The following is a 24,740-nucleotide window of genomic DNA, read 5'->3' as shown; positions in this document are numbered from 1 at the left end:
CTTTAGCTCTGTATTGGGGGCTTGGAGATCACACACATATCACATACTTCAATCCTGCCCCTGGACAGGGCGAAAGAAACCCGAAGTGAGGACTAGGAGGGCTGCAAACATGACACTGGCAAGTTCTCCGAGGGTGGGTGGTTTTCATTTGCTTTGCAACTGTTTGCTTTAGTGTTTGACCTTTCCTCCGTCTCCAAGGGACGCTCAGGAAATGTGGCTGATAGACAGACACCAACTATTCAAGCCAAATCTCCTGACCCGTGAACAATGGCTAATTGCATTTCGTAATAGTCTGATTGGGTTCCGTAATAGGGCTTCTGTGGAAGAGAGGGACATTTCTTAAGAACAAATTCCGTCTTCAGTGTGTCTGAGGGCAAAGAGGAAGAAGAGGGGGGAGATTCTCTTGCTTTTACACAGCAGGAACCATTAATGCTTACTCCAGAATGCATTGTGATGTGGAAGCACACACAGAGACAGACGCGCAGGCAGTAGATGATGATGGCCGGTTAGATGGCAGCAATGCCAGTCACAGGATAAAGGGGAACCAGAGGGAAAGAAAGAGATGGACAAGGCATGCCCAAAGTAACTTGGACTTGAGACTAGATTTAATCCAGCCCCACCTTGAAATGCCTGTGTGTGTGTTTTAACTTTTATTTATTTATTTATTTATTTATTTATTTATTTTTAATCTTTATTGTTGAAAGTATTACATCTGTCCCTTTCTCCCTACTAACCCCTTATAGCCCTCCCACCCCCACCTCAGGCCTTCACCATTCTATCGACTGTGTCCATGGGCCATGCATATATGCATACAAGGTCTTTGGTTGATCTCTTACCACCCACCCTCCCTCCCCCACCTTCCCTCTGAGATCCTACAGCCTGGTCCACGCTTCCATGTCTCTGGATCTATTTTGTTGATCAGTTTACTTTGTTCATTGGATTCCACGTGAGTGAGATCATGTGATAATTTGGGGTTTTTTCATTTGTACAGTTGGGATTTAAAACCTAGCTTTTAAGGTAAGAACTAGAAAAAAGAAATCTTAAGTACCATCCTTAAAACGATGCTCGGTGCCTCTACTAATAATTGGCAGTGGGGGAAAAAAGCAGAAATGGAAAAAATTCAGAATGAAAGTGACAGAACACAGAAAGGAATGGAAGACAGACATAAGACAAGGAAAAACCCTGAGAGACACAAATTATTAGAAATAAATACAGAGCCGAAGCCGGTTTGGCTCAGTGGTAGAGCGTCAGTCTGCGGACTGTAGGGTCCCAGGTTCGATTCTGGTCAAGGGCATGTACATTGGTTGCGGGCACATCCTCGGTGAGGGGTGTGCAGGAGGCAGCTGGTCGATGTTTCTCTCTCATCGACGTTTCTAGCTCTCTATCTCTCTCCCTTCCTCTCTGTAAAAAATCAATAAAATATATTTTATAAAAAAAAAAAGAAGAAGAAGAAAAGAAATAAATACGGAGCCCTAACCGGTTTGGCTCAGTGGATAGAGCATTGGCCTACAGGCTGAAAGGTTTGATTCCGGTCAAGGGCATGTACCCTGGTTGCGGGCACATCCTCAGTAGGGGGTATGCAGGAGGCAGCTGATCGATCTTTCTCTCTTATCCATGTTTCTGGCTTTCTATCCCTTTCCCTTTCTCTCTGTAAAAAAAATCAATAAAAAAAATTTTTTTAAAGAAATAAATAGGGAGGGAACGAAACGGAGGTGGTGAATATTGTTGGGTTTGATGGGGAACATTTTTATGACCACGTGTTTTCACTGACTAGAAGGTTTAGAGCAATTTAACGCCGACCTTAGAAATTCTGAAGAGCAGTTCAGCAATTTAACATGGTCCTTTAACATTTGAAAACCAGTTTTTAGCTTTGTATTTTCAAATCTTAAAAGTTTATCTTGAAAATACAACCTTTTGCAGGTGCACAAAGAAGAGCAGCCAGACCACTCTAAGGCTGGTTATAGTAGGAAGGGCCTGGCTTCTGCCCACTTTCTAGTGACTCACAATATAATGTTGAATGAAATTTCAAGAGGCAAAAACTTAGTTCCAGAAAGTATTATCACCATGGGGGAAGAGTGGAATTTCAACCTTTCCGTAATTTCCCCCAGTTCTATAGTGAGAATGAGGGTGAGGGAACATGTTGAAAGTATCTCTCTCTACTCTCAGAGAGAGAGAGAAATTAAGAGGCAGAGAGCATGCGCACGAGTGAGTGTGTGTGTATGTGTGTGTGTGTGTGTGTGTGTAAGAAGGAAGGACAAGGAAGAGAAGATGGCATACTCCAATTGCCTTGCTTTTAGCCTGCTGACCTATTCAGTTTTGTTGTTGGTTTAATCCAGGAGTTGGCAAACTATGGCCCCTGTGCCAAATCTTGTTCTTATAAATAAAGTTTTATTGGCATTCAGCCATGCACATTGTATTAGTCTCTCAGGGCTCTGTAACAAAGTACGTCAAACTTGCAGGTGTAACATCAGAGAAACTTATTCTCTCACCGTTTTGGCAGCTAGAGGTTCAAAATCCAGCTGTTGGTGGGGTTACGCTCCCTCCAAAGGCTCTAGGGGAGAAACTTTTCTCTCCTCTTCCCACTTCTCATGGGAGTCGGCATTCCTTGTGGCTGTGTAACTCCGGTATCTGCCTTTGTCTTCACATGGCCCTCCCCTCATCTGTATGTGGTCCAAACCTCCCTCTACTTTTCTTCTATGAGAAAATAATAATCCAGTTGCCATTGGATTTAGTGCCCTTACAATAGTTGAGGATGATCTCATCTCTTGATCCTTAATTTAATTACATCTACAAAGACTCTTTTCCAAGTAAGGTCACGTTCACAGAATGGACATACCTTTTGGGGCCACCATTTAGCCACTACATCCATTTGTTTATGAATGATCCTTGGCTGCTTTCATGTTACAACAGGGTTGAGAAGTTGTTCAGCTGAGCAGTTGGCCCGCAAAACCTCAAGTATTTACGATCTGGCCCTCCCCTTACAGAAAAAGTATGCTGGACTCACAACTTTGCTGAACCACTTTAGCGCTGCCTGATAAGCCATACCCTGACACACATGTGCATGTGTGTGTGTGCGCACATACATACACACACACACACACACAGCCAGTCATAATGTAGGTTGTCATTCATAAAACAATGCTAAACCGCCACAGGTATACTTACTATAAAACATGCAAATATGGCTGGTGTGTAACTCAGTGTCTTCAAAGTGATATGTTTTGCTTGCTATTCATAAAAAAGAATATATACTTAGTAAAATTACTTGAAACATTGTTCAGCATTGAGTCCATTGTATAGTTTTGGGGAAGCAAACCCTCTTCAGTAAAAGTGATTTCTCCCCAGGTCTTGTATATCTGATGTCAGTATGACCCAAACTTGGGCAAGGGGGCAATTTGAGGGAACAGATGGGAAAATAGGTGGCCCAAACACTTCCTCAAAATGTTACCTCTAGAATCCACAAAGCCGTATTGATAGTGACACACTGGCCCATCTTGTTAAATATCAGGAACAAAATCTCCACCACAAAATCCCTATAGAAAGACCCTTAAATCCCAGCTGGTGTGGCTCAGTGGTTAAGTGTCAATCTATGAACCAGGAGGTCACAGTTCGATTCCCGGTCAGGGCACATGCCTGGGTTGTGGACTTGATCCCCAGTGTGGGGTGTGCAGGAGGCAGCCGATCAACAATTCTTTCTCATCCTTGATGTGTTTGTTTTTTTTTCCCCTCTCTCTTTCCCTTTCCCTTCCTCTCTGGAATCAATAAAAACATTTAAATAAAAAAATAAATAAAAAAGACCCTTAAAGGGCAAACAAAACAATAATTTTTAAATTAGGATTTTGCTGTTTTAATTCAAGCAGGCCATAAAACAAGCCTTCAGAAAGTTCTCATGGCACAAATAAAAATTAAAATTAGTCCAAGTGTTAACTATGCTTGGAAATAGCAGAGAGAAAAGTACATTAGCTCTGCGTGCTTCACCTTCTGCACCATATGCGCATGTGCGTACAGGATGGGTACTAACATTCATGTGGATATATAAACATCCACTAGGATATAAAAGAGCTGAAGAGAGAGGTTTTTGTGTTATCATTCCAATATTTATTACATTACATTTTATTGATATATTTTATTATTGCATGATCATTACAATATCTTCTAAGATACATGGCAGAAGTATGGGAATCCTTAATTTTCTCTTAAAGAGGAAAAAGGCCCACATCTTCCTCTACAAAGTGGCTAATGTTTGATCTCACTTGACAAAGTAAAGGGCAAATCATTTTTTGCAATAACAGCTATTGGACTGCCACCTTTAAGGATTTGAAAAGGCATGTTTTATACTCACCTTCACAGATAGACGTGAGGTCTTTTAATAATAGAACTAAGAGTCAGATGGAATTAAGCTATAGTTCCCTATTCTCAGATGGTATTATATGTTATCAAATAGCAATGATAATTCATGCAATACCTATTCTGTTATGGTCAATTCTCCTAATCAAGAAACCATTACATCATCCGAGGCCTAAATCGACCACTGCCATATTTGGAAAGCTCAGTAACCCTGTTTTTATAAAAGTGATGTTACAAGCCATTAAATTAAGAAGCAGCCCAGCCAGCATGGCTCAATGGTTGAGCATCGACATATGAACCAGGAGGTTCGATTCCCGATCAGGGCACATGCCGGGGTTGCAGACTTGACCCCCAGTTGGGAATGTACAGGAGACAGCCTGATTCTCTCCCATTATTGATGATGTTTATACCTCTCTCTCCCTCTCCCTTTCTTGCTAAAATCAATAAAAATAGATTTTGAGAGAGAAAGAGAAAGAGAGAGAGAGAGACAGACAAGGCCCCCGGAAACCAGACAGCACTGTAATGTGTCTTTGCATGATTCTTTCTCCTTAGGGACTGAAAACAAAGGAAAGCTTAACATCCTTGGCCCTGATTGGAACTGTGTACCCCAAATGACCACCTTTATTGGCGAAGGGGAGCAAGAGGCCCAGATCACATATGTAGATTCCAAACAGAAGACGGTGGAGATCACGGATGGCACCTCGTGTCCGAAAGACCACCGGCACGTCTACTTGGCCACCACCTACAACCCCGATGAGCTCAACCCGCAGCTGGCACCGCCGGGAGATGCTCCGTGCGAGGCCGACTACAGAGGTCTTGCTCCGCGGTCCCTGTTGACCTTCTCGGGACCAGACACCCTGAAGAAGGCACAGGACTCTCCGCGGGGTGCCAAAGTGTCCTTCATCTTTGGAGACCTCGCCATGGACGACGGCATCAGCCCCCCAGCTCTCAGCTACGACAGACTCTTGGAGGAGAGCCCGGAGCTGCTGGAGAAGCAGACGAGCCTCTACATGAGAAGTGCCAACGACGTGAAGGCCCTGGACCTGAGCCCCGACGCGGACAACATGCAGTTCATGGAAAACTCCGTGTACGCCAACATAGGTGATGTGAAGAGCTTCCAGGCCAGCCCAGGCATCGAGGAGCCCCTGCTCCATGACATCTGCTACGCAGAGAACACCGACGACGCAGAGGACGAGGACGAGGTGAGCTGCGAGGAGGACCTCATGGTGGGAGAGATGAACCAGCCGGCCATCCTCAACCTGTCAGGCTCCAGCGACGACATCATCGACCTCACGTCCCTGCCGCCCCCAGAAGGGGATGACAACGAGGACGACTTCCTGCTGCGGTCCTTGAACATGGCCATCGCCGCCCCCCCTCCCGGCTTTCGAGACAGCTCCGACGAGGAGGACTCTCAGAGCCAGGCAGCCGCCTTCCTCGACGACAAGGGGCCCGGCGGCGGCCTGCAGAACGACGAGATCCCCGTGTCCCTCATCGACGCGGTGCCCACCAGCACCGAGGGGACGTGCGACAAGGGACTGGACAAGCCGGCCGTCCCCGCGCCGGGAGCTCTGGCCGTGTCGGAAGAGCAGCAGACCAGTAACAATTCAGGTTCTTTCACGATCGTTACATTCATTCACTGATAAGCACCTCATCACGCATCCCATCGAGCCATTTGCCCTCGGAGCCCCGTGCGCGCTGCTCTCCATCTCACGCATGTCCCATTTCATACATGTGCGGGCACTCCCATCGTGGCTTTTGTTGGTGTATGTGGTTTCTTTTGTTCCTTTTTAAAAAAATAAATAAATACATGTGGCACGCTTCGCCCCCTTCCCCATTTCTGGAACATCCGGGCAATAAACTCAGTCCTCCCCGATAAGGGACACGCTGGTTCGGTTAGGTTCTGTTCTGTTCTGGTCACTATGCTCACATTCCCGCACGCGGCTCCCGGGGCCTCTCCGCACCCATTAACCGCCTCTTGTTTCTCACGGCATGCAGGTGTAGCCATCTTGAGGGCTTATAGCCCCGAGTCTTCCTCAGACTCGGGCAATGAGACTAACTCCTCCGAAATGACGGAGAGCTCGGAGCTGGCCACGGCGCAGAAGCAGTCCGAGACGCTCTCCCGCATGTTCCTGGCCACGTCCGAAGGCTACCACGCCCTCGCCGAGGAGCAGACAGAGTTCTCCACCTCAGCTTCCACCTCCACCTCCACTCCCACCTCCAAGGCCCCTGCTGGGGGCGCCCTACCCCCCAAGGCCCCCCACTCCCTGGCCCCCCGGCCCGGGGTGGACGTGTCGTCCAAAGTCGTGCCTTCCAAGCAGATCCTGCACTCGGGCCACATGGAGATGGAGCCCGAGACCATGGAGACCAAGTCGGTGACGGACTATTTCAGCAAACTGCGCCTGGGCTCCGTGGCCTACTCCTGCACCAGCAAGAGGAAAAGCAAGGTGCCCGACGGGGAGGCCAAAGCCCCCACCAGTGGAGCGAACGGGACAGCGCCATCAGGGAAGAAGCAGCAGGGGGCCAAGGCCGCCGAGGCCGAGGAGGACGCCAAAGGTAAATTCGGTACCATGTCCACCAGGGACGGTCAGCGCCTGGGCCCTTTTAACCTGGAGAGAACTGCCTTCCGCAAGGACAGCCAGCGATGGTACGTGGCCGCGGAGGGTGGGCCGGCTGACAAAGGCGCCCTGGAAGCGGCCACAGGGATGTTCCCGAGAGCCCCTGGCCTGGGAATAAGGGAGGCCGAAGGGAAGGATGAAGGGGCCCCCCTCGGGGACACCGCTGAGGTTTCGGGCCTCGGCCAGCGAGACCACTTCTTAACAGACGTGACCTGTGTCTCTTCAGCCAAAGACTTAGACAACCCCGAGGGTGCCGCCCCGCCTGCCTGTGACCGCCCTGCCCAGCTGGCCGGCGCAGAAGACAGCGTGGCCCACCTCTGTGACTACCACTTGGCCAAGCGGATGTCATCGCTGCAAAGCGAGGGCCATTTCTCCCTCCAGAGCTCGCAGGGCTCCTCGGTGGACGCGGGCTGCGGCACGGGCAGCAGCGGCAGCGCCTGCGCTACGCCCGTGGAGTCCCCACTCTGCGCCCCCGTGGGGAAGCACCTGCTTCCGGAGGCCGCGGGCAAAGGCGGGCCTTACGTTCCTTCCTCCGAGGAGAGAGCCACGGGGCTTCCCGGCCACGGAGCCCCCTTTAAGGAATCACACCCCCAGGCAGAAGGGGTGTGTCCCCGGATGACAGTGCCTGCCCTGCACACAGCCATTAATGCTGAACCCCTGTTTGGGACTTTGAGAGATGGATGTCACCGACTCCCCAAGATTAAGGAAACTACAGGTACAGAAATGAGGGATTTAGGGCTTTGCCTGATCCACCAGGAGCCTGTAAACCTAACTCACAACAAACCTAGAAACATGAAATCTGGCCCTAGCTGGTGTGGCTCAGTGGATAGAACATCAGCCTGCAGACCAAAGGGTCCAGGGTTTGATTCTGGTCGAGGGCAGTTACCTTGGTTGCAAGCTCCTCCCCGGCCCGGGCCCTGGTCGGGGCTCATGCAGGAGGCAACCAATCGATGTGTTTCTCTCACATCGATGTTTCTCTCTGTCTTTCCCTCTCTCTTCCACTCTCCCTGAGAATGAATGGTGGAGATAGCACTGCTCTTTAGAATCTTAATCTGTTCTTGCTTTTAGAGTCGGAGGGAGCAGTATTTGTTCCTAAATTATAAATGTAGCATTCCGGCAGTGCCCAGGGTGACTTTTGATTACAAGACGATATAGCTTAGAGTCACAGAACGGTTTGATTTCCTTTGTAAGATGTTGGATTTCTGATTTTGCCATTGCATTTTTGAGGCAAGGAAGGATCATAGAGCAGGGGGTCAGAGAGATCGCAGGGTCTAGGGGAGACCGTTCACCTTTCAGCAATAGTTACAGAGTCCTCTTGACTCTGTAAGTTCCCTAGAGGGATATTCTGACGTGTTAATGAGATCTTACATTGGTTAATGTCTATTCCTGCCTTTTTAAGATTATCTACTTTCTCAAAACCCACTACTCAATTAAAAAAAATAAATAAAAAAGGCCCTAGCCTGCTGGCTCAGTTGGTTAGAGCACCGTCCCCATACACCAAGGTCGCGGGTTCAATCCTCAGGGCACATACAAGAATCAACCAATGAATGCATAAATAAGTGGGACAGCAAATTGATCTCTCTCTCTCTCGCTCTCGCTCTCTCTGTCTCTTTAAAAATCAGTTTTTAAAAATATATTGTTATTGATTTCAGAGAGGAAGGGAGAGGGAGAGAGAGAGAGAGAAACATCAGTGATGAAAGAGAATCATGGATTGGCTGCCTCCTGCACACCCCCTACTGGGGATTGAGCCCACAACCTGGGCATGTGCCCTTGACTGTACTTGAACCCAGGACCCTTCAGTCCGCAGGCCAATGCTGTATCCACTGAGCCAAACCAGCTAGGGCTAAAATCAATTTTTTTAAAACCCACCATTGGCTTCACCTGCCATGGGAAATCCGCCTATGAATTTACATAACTCATCACCAAACTGTTATCTTTATCTCTAAACTAATTAGAGCGTGCTTTTACCAACTTACCTCTTCTCACAAAAATTCTGTGAAATGGAGATTTTCTTCACATAATTTGTGTCTCCATGTCAAAACCTGTACCAGGAGAATTTCATGGGATCCTCTTTCAAAGGCGAGCTGATATAATTTGCATTCAGTAAATTAGGCCACTTCATTATAAAAAATTAACAGATGCCAGGATTACCTTAATTCCCTTGAAATGAAACGTCAGTGTCATAAACATGTTTGAATAGTTTATATCTAGAATGTGTGTTTTCTAATTACGTGTTTAAACTTTGACAGGTAAATGGGAGCAAAACAATTAATATAATCCCATTGTCTCCCTGGAAACACTAGGGATTTCTAGACAATTCCAAATGAGTCGGTAGTCTAAGAAATAACAGTCTACAGTATTTTTTTAATGTGATCTCAGAAGGCAGTCTTTGGAAAGCAGGGGGACCCTGACAAATGGCAGCCCTTCTAGAATGCATCCTTGGGAAATAGCAATAATCGCCAAGAGACGTAGTGAATTGACCACCATATGATGTTTAATGATTCTGTCTGTTTTTTTCTACTCCCCCTAGTGTAGCTTTGACAGAGTCTGGGAAGGAGAGACGAGGAGGCATGCCTTCAGTGTGGTCTCAGTATCCGGAAGCTGATCCCATCCTGCTACCATCAAACATTCACTCGGAATCAAAGGTGCCAATTCCAAATCAAGACCCCATTGATTTCTCCCAAGCATACCGGCCCTACGGAGGGGCTGTGAGCTGGCAGCCACTGGATGTGAGAGGGGAGAGCCGTGGGACACCCCCCAGCCAGAGGGCTCTGAGACGGAGCAGCAGTATCCTCTCAGGATGTATAGGATTGGAGACCTTCCGAGAGAGAACCAAGGGTGCAGTCAGCGAAAAGTATCCAGGTGTCACAGAAGCACAGGAGGCCACTTCAGAAAGGCGAGCAGAACTCCCACTGGGAAAGAAGCTCACCAAAAGTTTTTCCCAAAGCTCGATGCACTTTAGCTCTGATGGGAAGACTCCCAAGGGGTCCCCGGTGGCTCACAAAGACTCAAAGCTCTATAAGACATTGCCTTTGAGGAAGCTGGAGGGCAGCAATTGGAGATGCCGGGGACCTTTCAGCTACTGCTTTCTGAACCGAGGGCAGGAGGAAGATGAGGATGAGGATGAAGAGGAGGGAGAACCCACCCACCGGGTCTCTTGCCTCTTTCCACTACGGATGACTAAAGCCATGCCAGACCCAAGCAGCCCACCCCTGGCTGTTGGGATTCAAAAGCAAGAAGGGGAGCTGTCCAGGTGTCCAGTGCTGAAGGGTTGGGCCGTAGACCCGAGTGGCCCGGATGACATGGACTTTAGCAACCTGGCTTTCGATGCCCGGATTGCAAGAATAAGTGCCCTAAAGCAGAGCACATATGCAATGCCTGATGGGTTCCTCGCAGCCCAAAATGATGCCAATGAGCTGCTCTGCCTTGTCAGGGCAACCAAGGGGAAGAAAGAGGAGTCGCGCCCTGAAGCATATGACCTTACACTTTCTCAGTACAAGCAACTGTTGTCCATTGAGTCCAGACAGTTAGGAAGTGCCTGTAGGAAGATGGCGATGGCCGAGAAAAGCCCAGAAGAGATGCTCCTAGCGATGACTTCCAGCTTTCAAGTGCTCTGTTGCCTAACAGAAGCTTGCATGCGATTGGTGAAAGTCGTGAGCTCCGAAACACAGCGGCTGGAAATTGTGGTGAAGATCGACGAAGTGGTCATCAACTATATCTGCCTCCTGAAAGCTGCCGAGGCAGCCACAGGAAAGACCACTGGGGACCCCAGTGTCGGGCTGTCAACGCGACATTCAACCACCATGGCCGCCCTCGTAAGCACACTAACACGTTCTCTCAAGATGCTTTTAAATAAATAAAGTGTGAAAGTCACATCATACTCTACCTTTGCAAAGCCATACATGAACTTTTATTTACTTTCTTTCTTGTACGATGAACAGATGTCTCCTTTCTTCTCTCTGTATATTTTGTTCTTTTGTATAAAAAGGAGATAAAAGGTCACATTGGTGAAACGTTGAAATGTACTAATCAGATGTATTCTGTTCATATTATACATACATATGTGTAAAAGAACTATACAAGGCAGTGATGACATTTGGCTATTTTTCATATAGTCAAAACTCGGGGGATATGAAGTGAAATTTTAAATTCTACCATGTTAGAGCAAAACAGTAAATCCCATCTCCTTTCCTTCCAAGTGGATACTTGGAGACCATGTCGTTCATATTTAGAAGTAAAAAAAAAAAAAAAGAAAAGCAAGAAATCACAATGTATATTAAACAGTACTTATGTTTTAAAATTATGATTTTAAAGTATTGGAAATAGCAAAAAGACATTTAAAATTCAAGAAGCTATTATGAGTTATTAGAGAAGATATATAATAAATTAATTTTTTTGCTCATAGCGTTTGGTTATCTGATGCTTTCTTCCAAGAATCCTACATTTTTCATTTTGGCTTCTTCCATTTGGGTTCCAAAAGGGTGGAGGTGGATTCTATTGTGTCAACACAAATGCTCTGCCTGATGTTCCTAGAATTCAAATATTTCCCAATAGAAGAACAGAGAGAATGATGGGCAGGTTCCTGGGTAATACCTAGTTATTTTAGTATTAGTAATTATCTAATTACATAAAATGAAAGAATAATACTAAAATTAATTTGTTGATGAAAAGAAGGATCTGCTTTGACTAAATGTCAAAATATGTAAACCAAAGACATCATCCACCTCCCTGACTCAACCATGAAATTCAGCATTCCCTTAAGAGTGACAGAACATTTAGTAAAGTATTTGCAAAATTACAAAAAGAAAAGGAACATTTGATGATTATTTAAAGCAAGTGCAGATCCAATTGTGTAAAGCAGACTGCACCAGCCCTAGTCCCATCGCAGATCAAAGCTCTTAGCATCACAGAGCTCCATGCCACACCTCTACCGGGGCCGATACTTCCACCCCAACTTGGAATTGCAGCCTAGCGCTGGGACAAAATTTCAAATCTGGAATGTTCAGAAAATCAGAGAGAGATGGCTACTCTAATATAGAAGCCATGATGAAACAAATAAGTATTTATTAAATGATCTAATCTGGATTGGCTTATAGATACATGAAAGCTGAAAAACAAAATAACAAGTGGTCCATTTGACCACTCTTGGTAAAACTGATAGAATGCAAAGAAGTTTTCAGAACTGTCGTCTCTCTCAAAATGTATCTTTGGGTCAAAGCAAAAGAATGCAAACTCTGCAATTGTAAAATAAAATTGACATGTACATATATAGTTCATGGATCATTTAGTGCTCAAGCTACACACACTCCTATTTATGTACGTGGCTCCTTAAAATATGACAGGAATATATGCCAAGTACAGATATTTCCATTTTTGTCGCCTACTGGACAGGAGGCATAACACAGTCTACAGTCACTGTCTCATCAGTCGTTCTATAGAGACTCAATAACAAAAGTCACACATAGTTGTAGATGGTAGCATACAAAAGGAGTTTAGACGTGTTATTAAAAATAATGTTTAAATAAAACATTATTTTATTACAATTCTAAATATTGATGTTTGATATTGAGAAATATTAATGGTGTTTACTGTGGAAATTTTTGGTAAATATTCTGTGTACTAAAATACTAACATTAATAGGATGTGTGTTCGATGTCAGACAATGTGCTAAACATATCACATATGTTATCTCATTTAATCATCACAGCAATCTTATGGTTTGGACACTGCCATTAATTCCCTATGGAGGCAGTATTGTTCCGTAGTTAAGGACGTAGGGTTTGAGGTGAGAAACTTGATTTAAGTTTAAACTCTGCCATTTTCTAGCCCTCTTATCTTGGGAAAGCCAATCAGTTTTTCTCTGTGTCTCATAGGGTTGTCATGAGTTTTCAGTAAAATTATGTATGTAAAGTTCTTACCACAACACCTGACAGATTAAATAATTAATGTTAGATTTTATTATCATCATCATGATTGTATTAAATACAGTGCCCAAGAGAATATGTGGGGATATTTGCTTTATATGCATATCGTATCCTGACTCCACGTGTGAAATACATTATGTGTATTGCATATGTATAAATGAAATGCCCAAGGAAGGAATGCTCTTTGTTCAAATCACATATTCAGTTGGAACAACTTCTTTGTTCATTTCAGTTCTTGGAGAGGCCTAGCGAATTATCTCTGGGTCTTTCTACCCCATTTTCCGTTATCTGTGGGTGCTCCAATAACTTTCTGTTTCTTATAAACCAACTCTTTACTACTTAGAAAACCTTAAGGGGCCCCCCACTCACCATCCATGGGATCCTAAGTGGGGTACATGTCCAGTAGAGTATAGGAAGAATGATTTTGTTGATTTTTCTCTAGCCTTTTTTTATGTTTGCATATATTTTATAATGGCATAATAGTACAGTGGTATATGTACATCATTTTAAATAAATAAATGAATTAACAAGCATATGCCTGGTGAATGTATGCAAAAAGAGTGTCGCAGGTAGGGTTGCATTTATTCAAGTTTGGAGACCGCTGGAGTAGATAATAGAAATTCCTTGTACTGGAGGTTCTTTACATTTATTCCCCAGCCTCATTTTTCAACTGTATCACCTCTCATTTTCATTAATTTTTTATCATAAAATGTTCAAACATACACAAAAGTAGGCACAATGATACAATGAACCAATGTGTACTCATCATGTACCAATTCATGTCTAATTTATTTTAGCTATCTCTACACATGTCCTTCCACACTGTATATATTAGCAAACCTCTGACATTATAGCATTTAATCCATGAATATTTCAGTGAGAACTTTCTATAGGTAAGAACTTTTCAACTTAATCACAATGCCATTTTCACACTTTTAAGAATTATTAAATGTTACAAAAATAAATGATAAAGTGAAAATCCCTATAAACCCAACCCCAAAGAGTCATTGTCAACAATTCAATTTTAGGGTATCTCTTTTCAATGTTTTTCTGTATATATACTCACGTTATTATTATTGTATGTGTTTATGGACTTAACAAGGTGTTCTGACCACATTTGCCCTTCTGTTTGAGTCTCAGATGCACCATGTTTTCTGTAGGTGGATTGGCCAGAATAGATACGATTGACACGCACAAAAATACTGTATAACACTCAGATGAACAAGCACCATAGCATCAGGCTTATAGTAAATCCACAACTCATACCATTGCCTCAGACATTAACGTTAACACAGACTCACTCCTAGGCCCAACCAGAATTAGTCTAATCACAAAATAAATTATTTTTCCAGAAAAGAAAGATAATCTTGAAATGAGCAGCTACAGCAGCACTGCAATGGGTTGATTCCTTTTGCTATGAATTTCATCTTTCATTAGGACTCGTCTTAGGAACAATAATCTTCACTTATGTTCCTGTTACATACATTTCTGAATGCCAGCTATTGTTTTGGTGTTACTTCTGAGCTACTAGATGGCCCTAATTTATTCCTCCTGGGTTACTCTTGATTTGGCAATGGGAGAAGTTTGTTCTGTGACCCACTTTCGCCATTCATAATTATGTTAACGGTTTTTTAAATCAGAGAAAAAGCAAAATTAGCTATGATTAGATGATTGCTATCGCTTCCAGACGTTTAGAAATCTTCACAGGGCTAAAAATACATGGATATCACATTGTTTCTCTCTAACCTGATTTTGTCTCTGCTTGGAAAGCGATCAGTTTTTGGGGGGTGTATTTGGGTGTATAGAGATTGAGGGGAGGTATTTGAGTAGATAGTTGTGCGTGTTTGGATGAATAGTGGTATAGGTATAGGGGAGGTGTTTGAGTAGTGTGTGTGTGTGTGTATGACTAGTTTTTTATCTGGCTTCATGTATTTCAGAGTTAGTTTGCCCTCTGGCAGTCCCAAGATGATGATAAAACTTTCTCTTTATAGCATCCCAAATCTCTAAAGTCAAATTGCAGAAATCGCTTCTCAGCTTTGAAAGATCAAAGAGTCAGAACTTTACCTTTTTAACGACATTTTCATTCATAACAACCTGACCCAGAAAACTTGGATACTCTTTAGTTATGTCACCTAGTCCCTGGCCGGCCCTCTCACTTTTTAATTTCAAAGTCTATATATAGGAAACCTACGGAAGAACAATTTGTGTCTTTATCAAATATTTCTGCTGCACAGAATAATGGAACGAATTAAATCCTGCACCGCTGAAAGAAGTAGATAACCCAGTAGCTTCTCCCAAGTAGCTTATTTCACCATTCATCCTGAAATCAACCTGCTGCCTTCAGCTCAGCGACTCTAATCTTTCCTCCACATTTTTAATTGCATCTCAATTTTCTGTTGCACATTAATTCTAAAGCGCTGAGGTGTGGTGTGTGCATTTTCATTGTACCTGTTAATTCACATTTTCCACTTCACACTTTGGACTAAAATTCTATGCCATTTGCAGCAGTAGCATCCACAACTTTAGGCAGAATTAGCTTTGGGATTCAGGAAGCTAAGCCTTCTGGGTAACCACCAACCAAGTAACGTTTCTCCTGTTTCCATTTTGATTAGTATTCCTTGCACATCTTATCCTTTCGCTAAATGATCCATGACTCCTGTCACCCACTTAGAAGCTGGGTATGTCCATTCATTCAAATAGCTATTAACAACTTCCTAATCTGGGCAGAGGTTGTGTTAGGTGCTGAGGGTGGGGTGAAATGGAGAACAAATTGACATGGTCCTTGCCGAAAATTCTAGAATGGGCAATCCCTTGTCATGTGTGAAGAAAGGAAGGGATTCAGAGTGAGTCAGCACACAGGCAATGTTTACTGTGCATGTGCAAGACTAAAGATGACCATGGCAGTCCAATCTGTGCAAAGTGATCTTAATAAGCAGTGAACACAAACTACAATTGTGCCGTGACCTACACTGATTTTTTCAAAATATTACTCTCTTGCTGCCAGTTATAAATGTTAGGGATGTGGGAAAATACAGTACAACATTTCTTTAGTATACAGTAATTTAAACATTAGAAACTTTGAGAATTAAAGTGGTTCTTTGTAAAGCCTTAAAAAGAGTCATTTGAACAGCGCTTGCCTTCTCTGAGTCATCACATAATTTATAATATGGAGTGAGCATCTTTTCTGTATTTTGGCAAATCCTCTAAATTTGGATCAGCTTCTAACATTTTATTGGTACTTTCAATGTTGGGAAATATCTCCAGGAGTTCCTCTCATGTGAGCGTCTTTTTTCCAGGGGGACTTCCTCTGGGACAGCTTCATCCTTTTCATCACAGCCACCTTGGTGATTTCTGTCAGTAACCGCCCCTTCTCTGCCCTCCTCTGGCCTGCATGGCTCCAATCTCCAATCAGGGCCATGTCAGCAGTCCCACAGTCAGAGGTCTTACTCCACTGACATTTGCTATTCATTGCGCTTCCCGTATTATCGCTTTCTGTTTCTTTGCTGCACTTTCGTCTGTGTTGGCCAGTTCCCTCTTTCAATCTTCCATTTTTAGGAAATGTCACATGGCTGCCCTGAGGTCTTAAAGGTTGCAAAGTGATCCTTGCATGGGGCTATCTCTAACGTGGCTGCTCATTTGATCAAGCCTGCTAGGAGAATCTCTGGCCTCGTGGAGGGCCTAGTCCCTCCCACTTTTGTGGGTTTTCATCTGATCAAGCCAGGCACACCCAGGATAATTGTGCTTTTGGTATACTCAAAACTAACAGATTCGGGACCTAAAGTCCATCTTCCTTCCCAGTTGCCATATCCCATTGTTTAGGAGATTGTCACAGGTCCTGTCCACACTCAAGGGCAGGACATGACCAGCAGGGGCAGGAACCGTGGGGACCACCCAACGGTCTGTCTGCCATGTCCTCTAAGGCTCAAGCCAGTTGAAATACAGACTTGAAAGGCATTCATGACCCAAGCCCTGACGTAAGTCATCAAACTCCACGTGGACAGCCCCCAGCGTTCTCTGCCCTGGCCCATCTATAGATGGAGCTTTGTGTTCATATGCCAAATTGCTCTGGGCTGGACACTCCAGTACTTGTGATGTACTGACTGCCTGTAAAGGTGGGGATTTTCCTAGCGTGAGGTCCATAGAAAAGTGTTCTGTGGCAATATGACTTTATGCCCTGTGTTCATTCCAGAGCCCAGTTATGACTTTGAGATCAGGTTAGACGGAATAATTCAACTGGCAGATGAATCACTGAAGATGCTGGACTTTTTGCACTCAGCAATGGCAGTTTCGTTGATCAGTTTTTGGCCAAGTAAATAGTGTCATTGTTTTTAATCTAACAAATACCAGCATGTGTTTGTTTGTTTTTTTAAGTTCCACCGAAGTACTTAGAACAAAAGACAACCATCTCCTGTCCTGTAACTCTCTACCCTCCTTGCTTGTTCAAAGACACAGCCGATTTCATCAGTTTCTGCCTCTAGTTTTTCTCATGGTTTTCTCCTTAATTCTAACTAAGCTTTTGACTTACCAACTTTGGATGATTCTAACAACTACCTTTTGAAAAATAAGGAATTAACTTGCTTCTGTTACCCCTCGCCTTCTATTCTCCTTTCCTAACCAATGTTTGACAGATAGGGAGATTATTATTATGTTCTATTCTTGGTTACCTATTGAACTTTAAAAATTATAATTGCAACTCTGCTTCTTGTTCAGCCATCTTTAGACGGTCTCTCTGGACTCCTCATCTATGTGGAATAAATGAATCTGTATGTTCCCTAGCTCGTCTTCCCTCTTCTCCCCACTTCTTCACTTCCTCCCCTACCTTAGGCCACCAGTACCTTCGCATTGACATTTTTATGAAAAGCAGTGCTTCCCACAGTGTTTAAGGCTCAACATTTTGTAACTGCTGCAGCCTGGGAAAACAGTGTAGTCAACTGCTTAAGAAACTAAGTCATTCAACGGCCGGAACAACGAGCCCTACACGTGGAAGGAAAGAGGAAAGAGAGGGTTTTCTGTGACATGGTATCCTAAGCTGGGAGTTCTCAAAGGGTGGTCCCCAAACCAGCAGCAGCAGCATCACCTGGGAACTAGGACACAGACTCCTAGGCTCGCTCCCAGACCAGCTCAGACACTGAGGGTGGAGCCCAGTGAACTGGCATCTCACATGCCTTCCAGGCCATTGGAATGCATGCCCAAGTTTCAGGATCACTGTGTTACATGATGAACAAGATTTCTCAAAATTATGTCCCGTTTAGACCCCTTTGTATTTACTTTTGAGGCTTAAATTTTCCCCTCTGCAGTTTCTATTGCTGCATTAAAAAGCACCCCAAAATACACAAGCATAAAGAACCATTTATTATTGTCTCTCCTGGTCCCAGGAATGGGCTCAGCCGGGCAGTTGCCATGCAGTCTCTCCTGCAGGTACAGACAGGGGGTGATGAGGCCAGAGAAGTCTTGACGGGGCTCAGGGGTGGCTCCTCATATGACCAGCAAAGGGCTGGAAGCTTATCTGAGCGGTCATACCTGTGACCTGTCCATGAGGCTTCTCATACATGATGTTCTCAGGACAGCAGCTCCATTGCAGAGGGGCTGGCCTCCAAAACGGAGCATCTCAAGTGTCGCCAGAGAAGCAGGCAGAAGCTGCCATTCCTGTGCCCTAAGGGCCTTTTGACTTCCTTTTCTAGTATCAACCTGTTTTTATCTTAATAAACACCATCCGGGGAATTCCCTTCCCAGCATCCTTAGAATGGCCCTCACAGTCTCCTGTACCTTATATCGCCTGGAGAAGTGTTCCCCATAAAGATGTCGTGGAAAGTAACCCTTTTGAATCAGCTTCTCAGAAAACACCTTCACTCTGTCCTTCTGCTTCGCCCATCATTTCGCTGCCTGTGGGATTCAGGTTCAAGGTCACATTCCTTGAGAACCCGGATGTCATCGACTATCATCTCTTTGCATCATTTTGATACATGTTATTCTTATTCCTGTAAAGATCCTCCCCCCACTTCACCTAAAATATCTGTTGCTTCCGTTCCCTCCAAGTGTGAATTTCACGAGGGTGCGTGTAGTTCTGGAATGTTCTTTCATTCATTCTGCCTGGAGTTTAGTGCATCTTCTGGGAGCTCATGCCTTTCAATTCTAGATTGTTTTCCTAGCTTGATGGGCGTGGCTCAGTGGTTGAGTGTCTACCTATGAACCAGGAGGTCCCAGGTTCAATTCTGGGTCAGGGTACATGCCTGGGTTGCAGGCTCAATCCCCAGTGTGGGGTGTGCAGGAGGCAGCCGATCCATGATTCTCTCTCATCTTTGATGTTTCTCTCTCTCCCTCTCCCTTCCTCCCCGAAATCAATAATACAAAATATATTTAGATTGTTTTCCTACTGTTTATTCCCCCCCTCCCTGAAGTTTTATCTGTGGCCATTATCTTGTGTTCAGTGAAGACACAGACCAGTGCCAGAGGTGTCAGCTCGGTTGTTGTCGTGAAAATTCTGTGTCATGCACGACAGAGCCCTAGCTTGGCATTTTATGATTTTAGTTACAACGTGGACAAATGGGATGTGTGGATGTCATGGAGGCTAGTCCTGCCCTGGTCGATGGATGTGTGGGTAACTAGGTGTGCAGGTCAACTTGCTTATAGCTCTACTTCAGCACAGTTGACTTAGATTTGATTTTTGTATACTTGAAGCATACGCTACTCTCTATAATTTTATGGAGTCAATTCCTGTGTACCTCCCACCTAGATTTGTCAGATCTGAGCAACTTCCCTTATTGTTTTGGCTATTTGTTTTAAAGAAAAAAATAGAGAGCCCTGACTGGTTTGGCTCAGTGGATAGAGCGTCACCCTGTGGACTGAAGTGTCCCAGGTTCGATTCCGGTCAAGGGCATGTACCTTGGTTGCAGGCACATCCTCAGTAGGTGGTATGCAGGAGGCAGCTGATCGATGTTTCTCTCTCTTCGATGTTTCTAATTCTCTATTCCTCTCCCTTCCTCTCAGTAAAAAAATATATCAATAAAATATATTTTAAAAAAAGAAATAAACAGAGAGAGTTGCAATGCTCTGAGTAACCTGCCCCAGTCCCGTGTTCCTCTCATCCTCCTCAGATATCAAGCCCGACGTTGCTTTTGTATCTTCCCCATGCAGTTCTTCATATAATGACCACATAATTCGATGTCCTTAACGATGTGTGATATTGTTTGGCATGTTTTTAAACTTGATGTAAATGGTATCATACTGTACATATCCTTCCGCACTTTGATTTTGTTATTTAACATTCGTTTTATAAGAACTAGACCTTTTCATAGATAGCGTTTTCATTCATTTCTCCTTATTGCTTCACAGTAGTCTATTGCATATTAGAATTGAGATTCTGCTGTTAATGGACTTTTAGATTGTTTACAATTTTTTGCTATTAAAAACACTGCTGCAATGAACATTCTTGTATCTGTCTCTTTGTGCATATCTGTTGTGATTTTTCTCCAGGATGTCTCCCTGAGTGTGGGATTTAAGAAATAGAAGGATATTATTCAACATTTCTAGGTGGCTTCCCCTCCACTAGGCAGCCCAACCATCCATGATAATGGCAAGAGCAAGGGACGCCATCCAAGCTAAGTTGGTCTGAATATTCTTTCTCCAGCGACAGTTCCTGAGTAGCTGAGGTTTCCTTCCAGTCTGTGAAAACAAGAAGAGAGACAGAGCCCTATCTGGTTTGGCTCAGTAGATAGAGCATCTGCCTGAGGACTGAAGGGTCCCAGGTTCAATTCCGGTCAAGGGCATATGCTTGGGTTGTGGGCTCCATCCCCAGTGGGGGGCATGCAAGAGGCAGCTGATCAATGATTCTCTCATCATTGATGTTTCTCTCTTCCTTCCTCTCTGAAATCAATAAAAATATATTTTTAAAAAAGAAGAGAGAGAAACAGCTATACAGAGACAGACATAGGTATATGCTGATTGCTCTCTCTGCAATTAATCATGTACTAATATTTCCTAACACCCACCGTAACCAAAAGACCTAGAAGTACCCTTGAGGACCTGGGCTCATTTCAGCCCCTTGTATGAGTTGTTACATTCCTCTTCATGACAGCATGATGTTGGTAGTGAGTTTGTACTGACACTCAAAGGCACACCCTGGATAAATCAGGTGAAGACGAGAGAAGGATGGGGGGAGAAGTGGAGGGAAAGGCAAGGGAACAAAGGAAATTAAATGATCAGTTCAGGAGACCCATCATCTGAATAGCATGTCTTCTGGAGAATTCAAAGGAAAACCTAGTGTTGTTTTGTTTGCAAGTATCATGATGATATAAACGGCACAGTACTGTAGATCTCATTCCCTAGTAGGGGGCGTGCAGGAGGCAGCTGATTGATGTTTCTATCTTTCTCCCTCTCCTTTCTTCTCTCTGAAATCTCCCTGCTTTGGGGAAGATAGGATTTACAGATGGCTGCAAAGTGCTGTTTATCTGTCTCAGTTTCTCTATTGGGCTTGTCCTGCTTAGTAGCCTGTCTCAATGAGACGCCAAGCTCCTTGAAGACAAACATGAGTTTTGCTTAGCCCTAGCCCGTTTTGCTCAGTGGATAGAGCATTGACCTGCAGACTGAAGGAGCTCGAGTTCGATTCCAGTCAAAGGCACGTACCCTAGTTGTGGGCTTGAGCCCTGGCCCCAGGGTTGGAGCACATGCAACCAATCGATGTGTCCCTCTCACATGGATGTTTCTGTCTCTCCCTCTCTCTTCCACTCTCTCTAAAAATCAATGGAGAAATATCCTCAAGTGAGGATTAACACCCCAAAAAAGATGAATTTTATTTACTGGTATATTTATTCTCAAGCAACTAGAGGTACCCCTGGCAAAGAGAAGGTACTCACTAAATGTTTATTATTGGATGAATAAAAATAATAAACCTTGGATTCCAAATAGTCCTTTAGGACCGAGCTTTATGCTAATTTCCTAACTTCAGCTGCTTGAAGTATTAGAAAAGAACCAAGTAGTGCTTGGATAAGAGAGACATGTTATTGCTTAATACAATTCTCCAGGGACGGAGCCACGGGTAGGCTGCTGAGCTATAAATGTGGGTTTTTTAAATTTTCAGATTTAATGATACATAGAATTCTTTTTGGGGGAAGTATTTTCACTGCTGCTCTTTAGCACAGCTGTATACAGGCTGTATGTTTTCCTATAGGGCCTTGCTTTTATACATAAACTGGGTCTTTTTAAAAATATATATATTTTATTGATTTTTTCAGAGAGGAGGAGAGAGGGATAGAGAGCTAGAAACGTCGATGAGAGAGAAACATCGACCAGCTGCCTCTTGCACACCCCCTACTGGGGATGTACCCGTAACCAATGTACATGCCCTTGACTGGAATCGAACCTGGGACCTTTCAGTCAGCAGACCGACGCTCTACCACTGAGCCAAACCGGTTTCAGCTAAACTGGGTCTTTTATTACCGTAAAAGTTTTCATTGATAAAAGAAATCTTGCCTGGCCAGTTTAGCTCAGTGGTTGAGCATTGACTTATGAACCAAGCGGTTTCATGGTTTGATTCCCGGTCAGGGCACATGCCTGGGTTGCAGGCTTGATCCCCAGTAGGGGGCATGCTAGAGGCAGCCGATCAATGATTCTCTCATCATGGATGTTTCTCTCTCCCTCTCCCTTCCTCTCTGAAATCAATACAAATATGTTTTTTTAATAAAGAAAAGAAACTTTTTCATGCTGAGGTGTTTGCTTTTCAGATTTTAGAAGTTGCATTGTAGCTAGAAACACTTTTTTGGTTATGAGAATAAGAAGTCCATCTTCCTCCTTTTTTCAGCCTTAAACATTCTCACAGCTGAAAGCTTTTCTAAAACAACGTTGATTGAGCCACGGGAGCCAAAGGAGGCCAGGTGCTGGGCATTGGGCACCGCCTCGGGGTTGGGAAAAGGCCGCCTGGCTGCCATCCTGGGCACAGTTTGGGGAAGAAAGATGTAAGGCTTTTGTTTTGTTTTGTTTTGTGTTTATAACTTGCACTAGTTTGTTTTTCTTTTTCTTTCTTTATTATTTATCGTTGTAAGTATTACATATGTCTCCTTCCCCCCCCCTCCCCATTGACCTCTCCCCGCCCCTCCCACTCCCAGCACATGCCCTCACCCCCTGGTATCTGTGCCCATGGTTATGCTCATGTGCATGCATACAAATCCTGTGGTTGATCTCTTATCCCCTCCTCACCCTCGCCCCTCCCCCCCCCCCACCTGCCCTCTGAGGTTTGGAGGTCTGTTCATGCTTCTCTGTCTCTGAATCTATTTTTGTTCATCAGTCTATGTCCCTGGTCGGCAAACTGCGGCTCTCAAGCCACATGCGGCTCTTTGGCCCCTTGAGTGTGGCTCTTCCACAAAATACCACGACCTGGGTGAGTCTATTTTGAAGAAGTGGCGTTAGAAGTTGAAGTTTAAAAAATGTGGCTCTCAAAAGAAATTTCAATTGTTGTCCTGTTGATATTTGGCTCTGCTGACTAATGAGTTTGCCGACCACCGGTCTATGTTGATCATTACCCCCTTTAAGGGTTTTGTGGGTTTTTTTAGAAGAATGGACATTGGCTGCAGATAAAGGGGAGGGAGGAGGGGAAGCGGGGCTGGTTCTGGGATAGGTGCTGAGTCCGTAAGGAACAGGTGTTTGTTCTTTGGGATTAATTAGCCTGGACAACAGGCCCAAAAGCTCATGGGTGAGCAAGACGCAGTGGCTGCTGGGGGTTGGCCACTCACCTATCCTCTTTAGTTATTTATCTGGTCAATCCTCACCCAAGGATATTTTTCCATTGATTTTTTAAGGAGAGTAGAAGAGAGAGGGAAAGACAGAGAAAATCATTCCTGTGTGAGCCCCGACCAGGGCCCGGGCCGGGGAGGAGGCTGCAACTGAGGTATCTGCCCTTGACCGGGATCGAACCGGGACCTTTTCATCTACAGGCTGACGCTCTATCCTCTGAGCCAAACTAGCTAGGGCTTACCTATTCTCTTTAGATAGTTGTGGAAATAGCTGCCTGGAAGTTAATTCACAGTTTTAACAGACCTTCAGAAGCATAAGTGGCCTTTTGTTGGTTTGCCCAAAGCTGTGTCCTCCTCCCGCCCTCCCCCCTGGTGGAGTTAGGAGACTGCAGGATTCGCTCCTGTCAAGCTCCGCCACATTCCTGCTGTGACTTTGGTGAGTGACTTTGGGTGAGGTGTCTAATCTTTACCTCAAGGTTCTTATCTGTGAGCAAGAGAGGGAGAGAACAGTTTGCATAAGAAATGCATGAGTGACCAGTGTTGCTCAATGGTTGGGCACCCACCTATGAACCAGGAGGTTGCATTTCTGGCTAGGTCACATGCCTGGGTTTTGGGCTTGATTCCCAGTGTGTGTGGGGCGTGCAGGAGGCAGCTGATCCATGATTCTCTCTCAACAATGTTCCTCTCTCTCCCTCTCCCTTGCACTTTGAAATCAATAAAAATAAAGAAAAACAGAGCCCTAGCTAGTTTGACTCAGTGGATTGTGTGTTGGCCTATGGACTGAAGGGTCCTGGATTCAATTCCAGTCAAGGGCATGTACCTTGGTTGCAAGCTCAATCCCCAGCCCTATTTGGGATGTGTGCAAGAGGGAGCCAATTAATGTGTCTCTCTCACTTTGATGTTTCTCTCTGTTTCTCCCCCTCCCTTCAACTCTCTAAAAATCAGGTGAGGATTAATAACAACAACAAAAAAACAGAAATACATGAGTGAATAGATGTCTTTAGAAGAGTGGCTAACATATAATAAGCGCTAATAAATGTGACCAAATATTATTTAAGACGAGGCCTGGTGCACAGGTGGGGTCTGGCCAGCCTGCCCTGATGGGGGCCAATTGGGGCCGGGCTGGTTGA

The 24,740-nt window shown here is 44.5% G+C and overlaps 1 protein-coding gene across 6 annotated transcripts in view; it reads left to right on the top strand.

Moving 5' to 3' along the window:
* The window catches only part of FRMPD4 (FERM and PDZ domain containing 4), a 420,441-nt gene extending 409,223 nt beyond the window's left edge, over window positions 1-11,218 (top strand). For 4 of the 6 annotated variants that reach the window (XM_084869814.1, XM_084869812.1, XM_084869811.1 and 1 more), the window contains 3 exons: window positions 4,900-5,955; window positions 6,343-7,677; window positions 9,498-11,218. In XM_084869814.1, the coding sequence (XP_084725940.1) occupies window positions 4,900-5,955; window positions 6,343-7,677; window positions 9,498-10,822 (3,716 nt within the window). In that variant the 3' untranslated portion in view covers window positions 10,823-11,218. Of the gene's footprint in view, window positions 1-4,899; window positions 5,956-6,342; window positions 7,678-9,492 lie in introns of all 6 variants that reach the window. The other 2 variants (XM_084869815.1, XM_084869816.1) reach the window with 2 other exon arrangements.
* Window positions 11,219-24,740: the final 13,522 nt, after the last annotated feature.

This window comes from Pipistrellus hanaki (assembly GCF_964339955.1).
Source record: "Pipistrellus hanaki genome assembly, chromosome: X".
NCBI classification, from domain to species: domain Eukaryota; kingdom Metazoa; phylum Chordata; class Mammalia; order Chiroptera; family Vespertilionidae; genus Pipistrellus; species Pipistrellus hanaki.
This window is presented reverse-complemented; position numbering and strand designations above follow the sequence as displayed.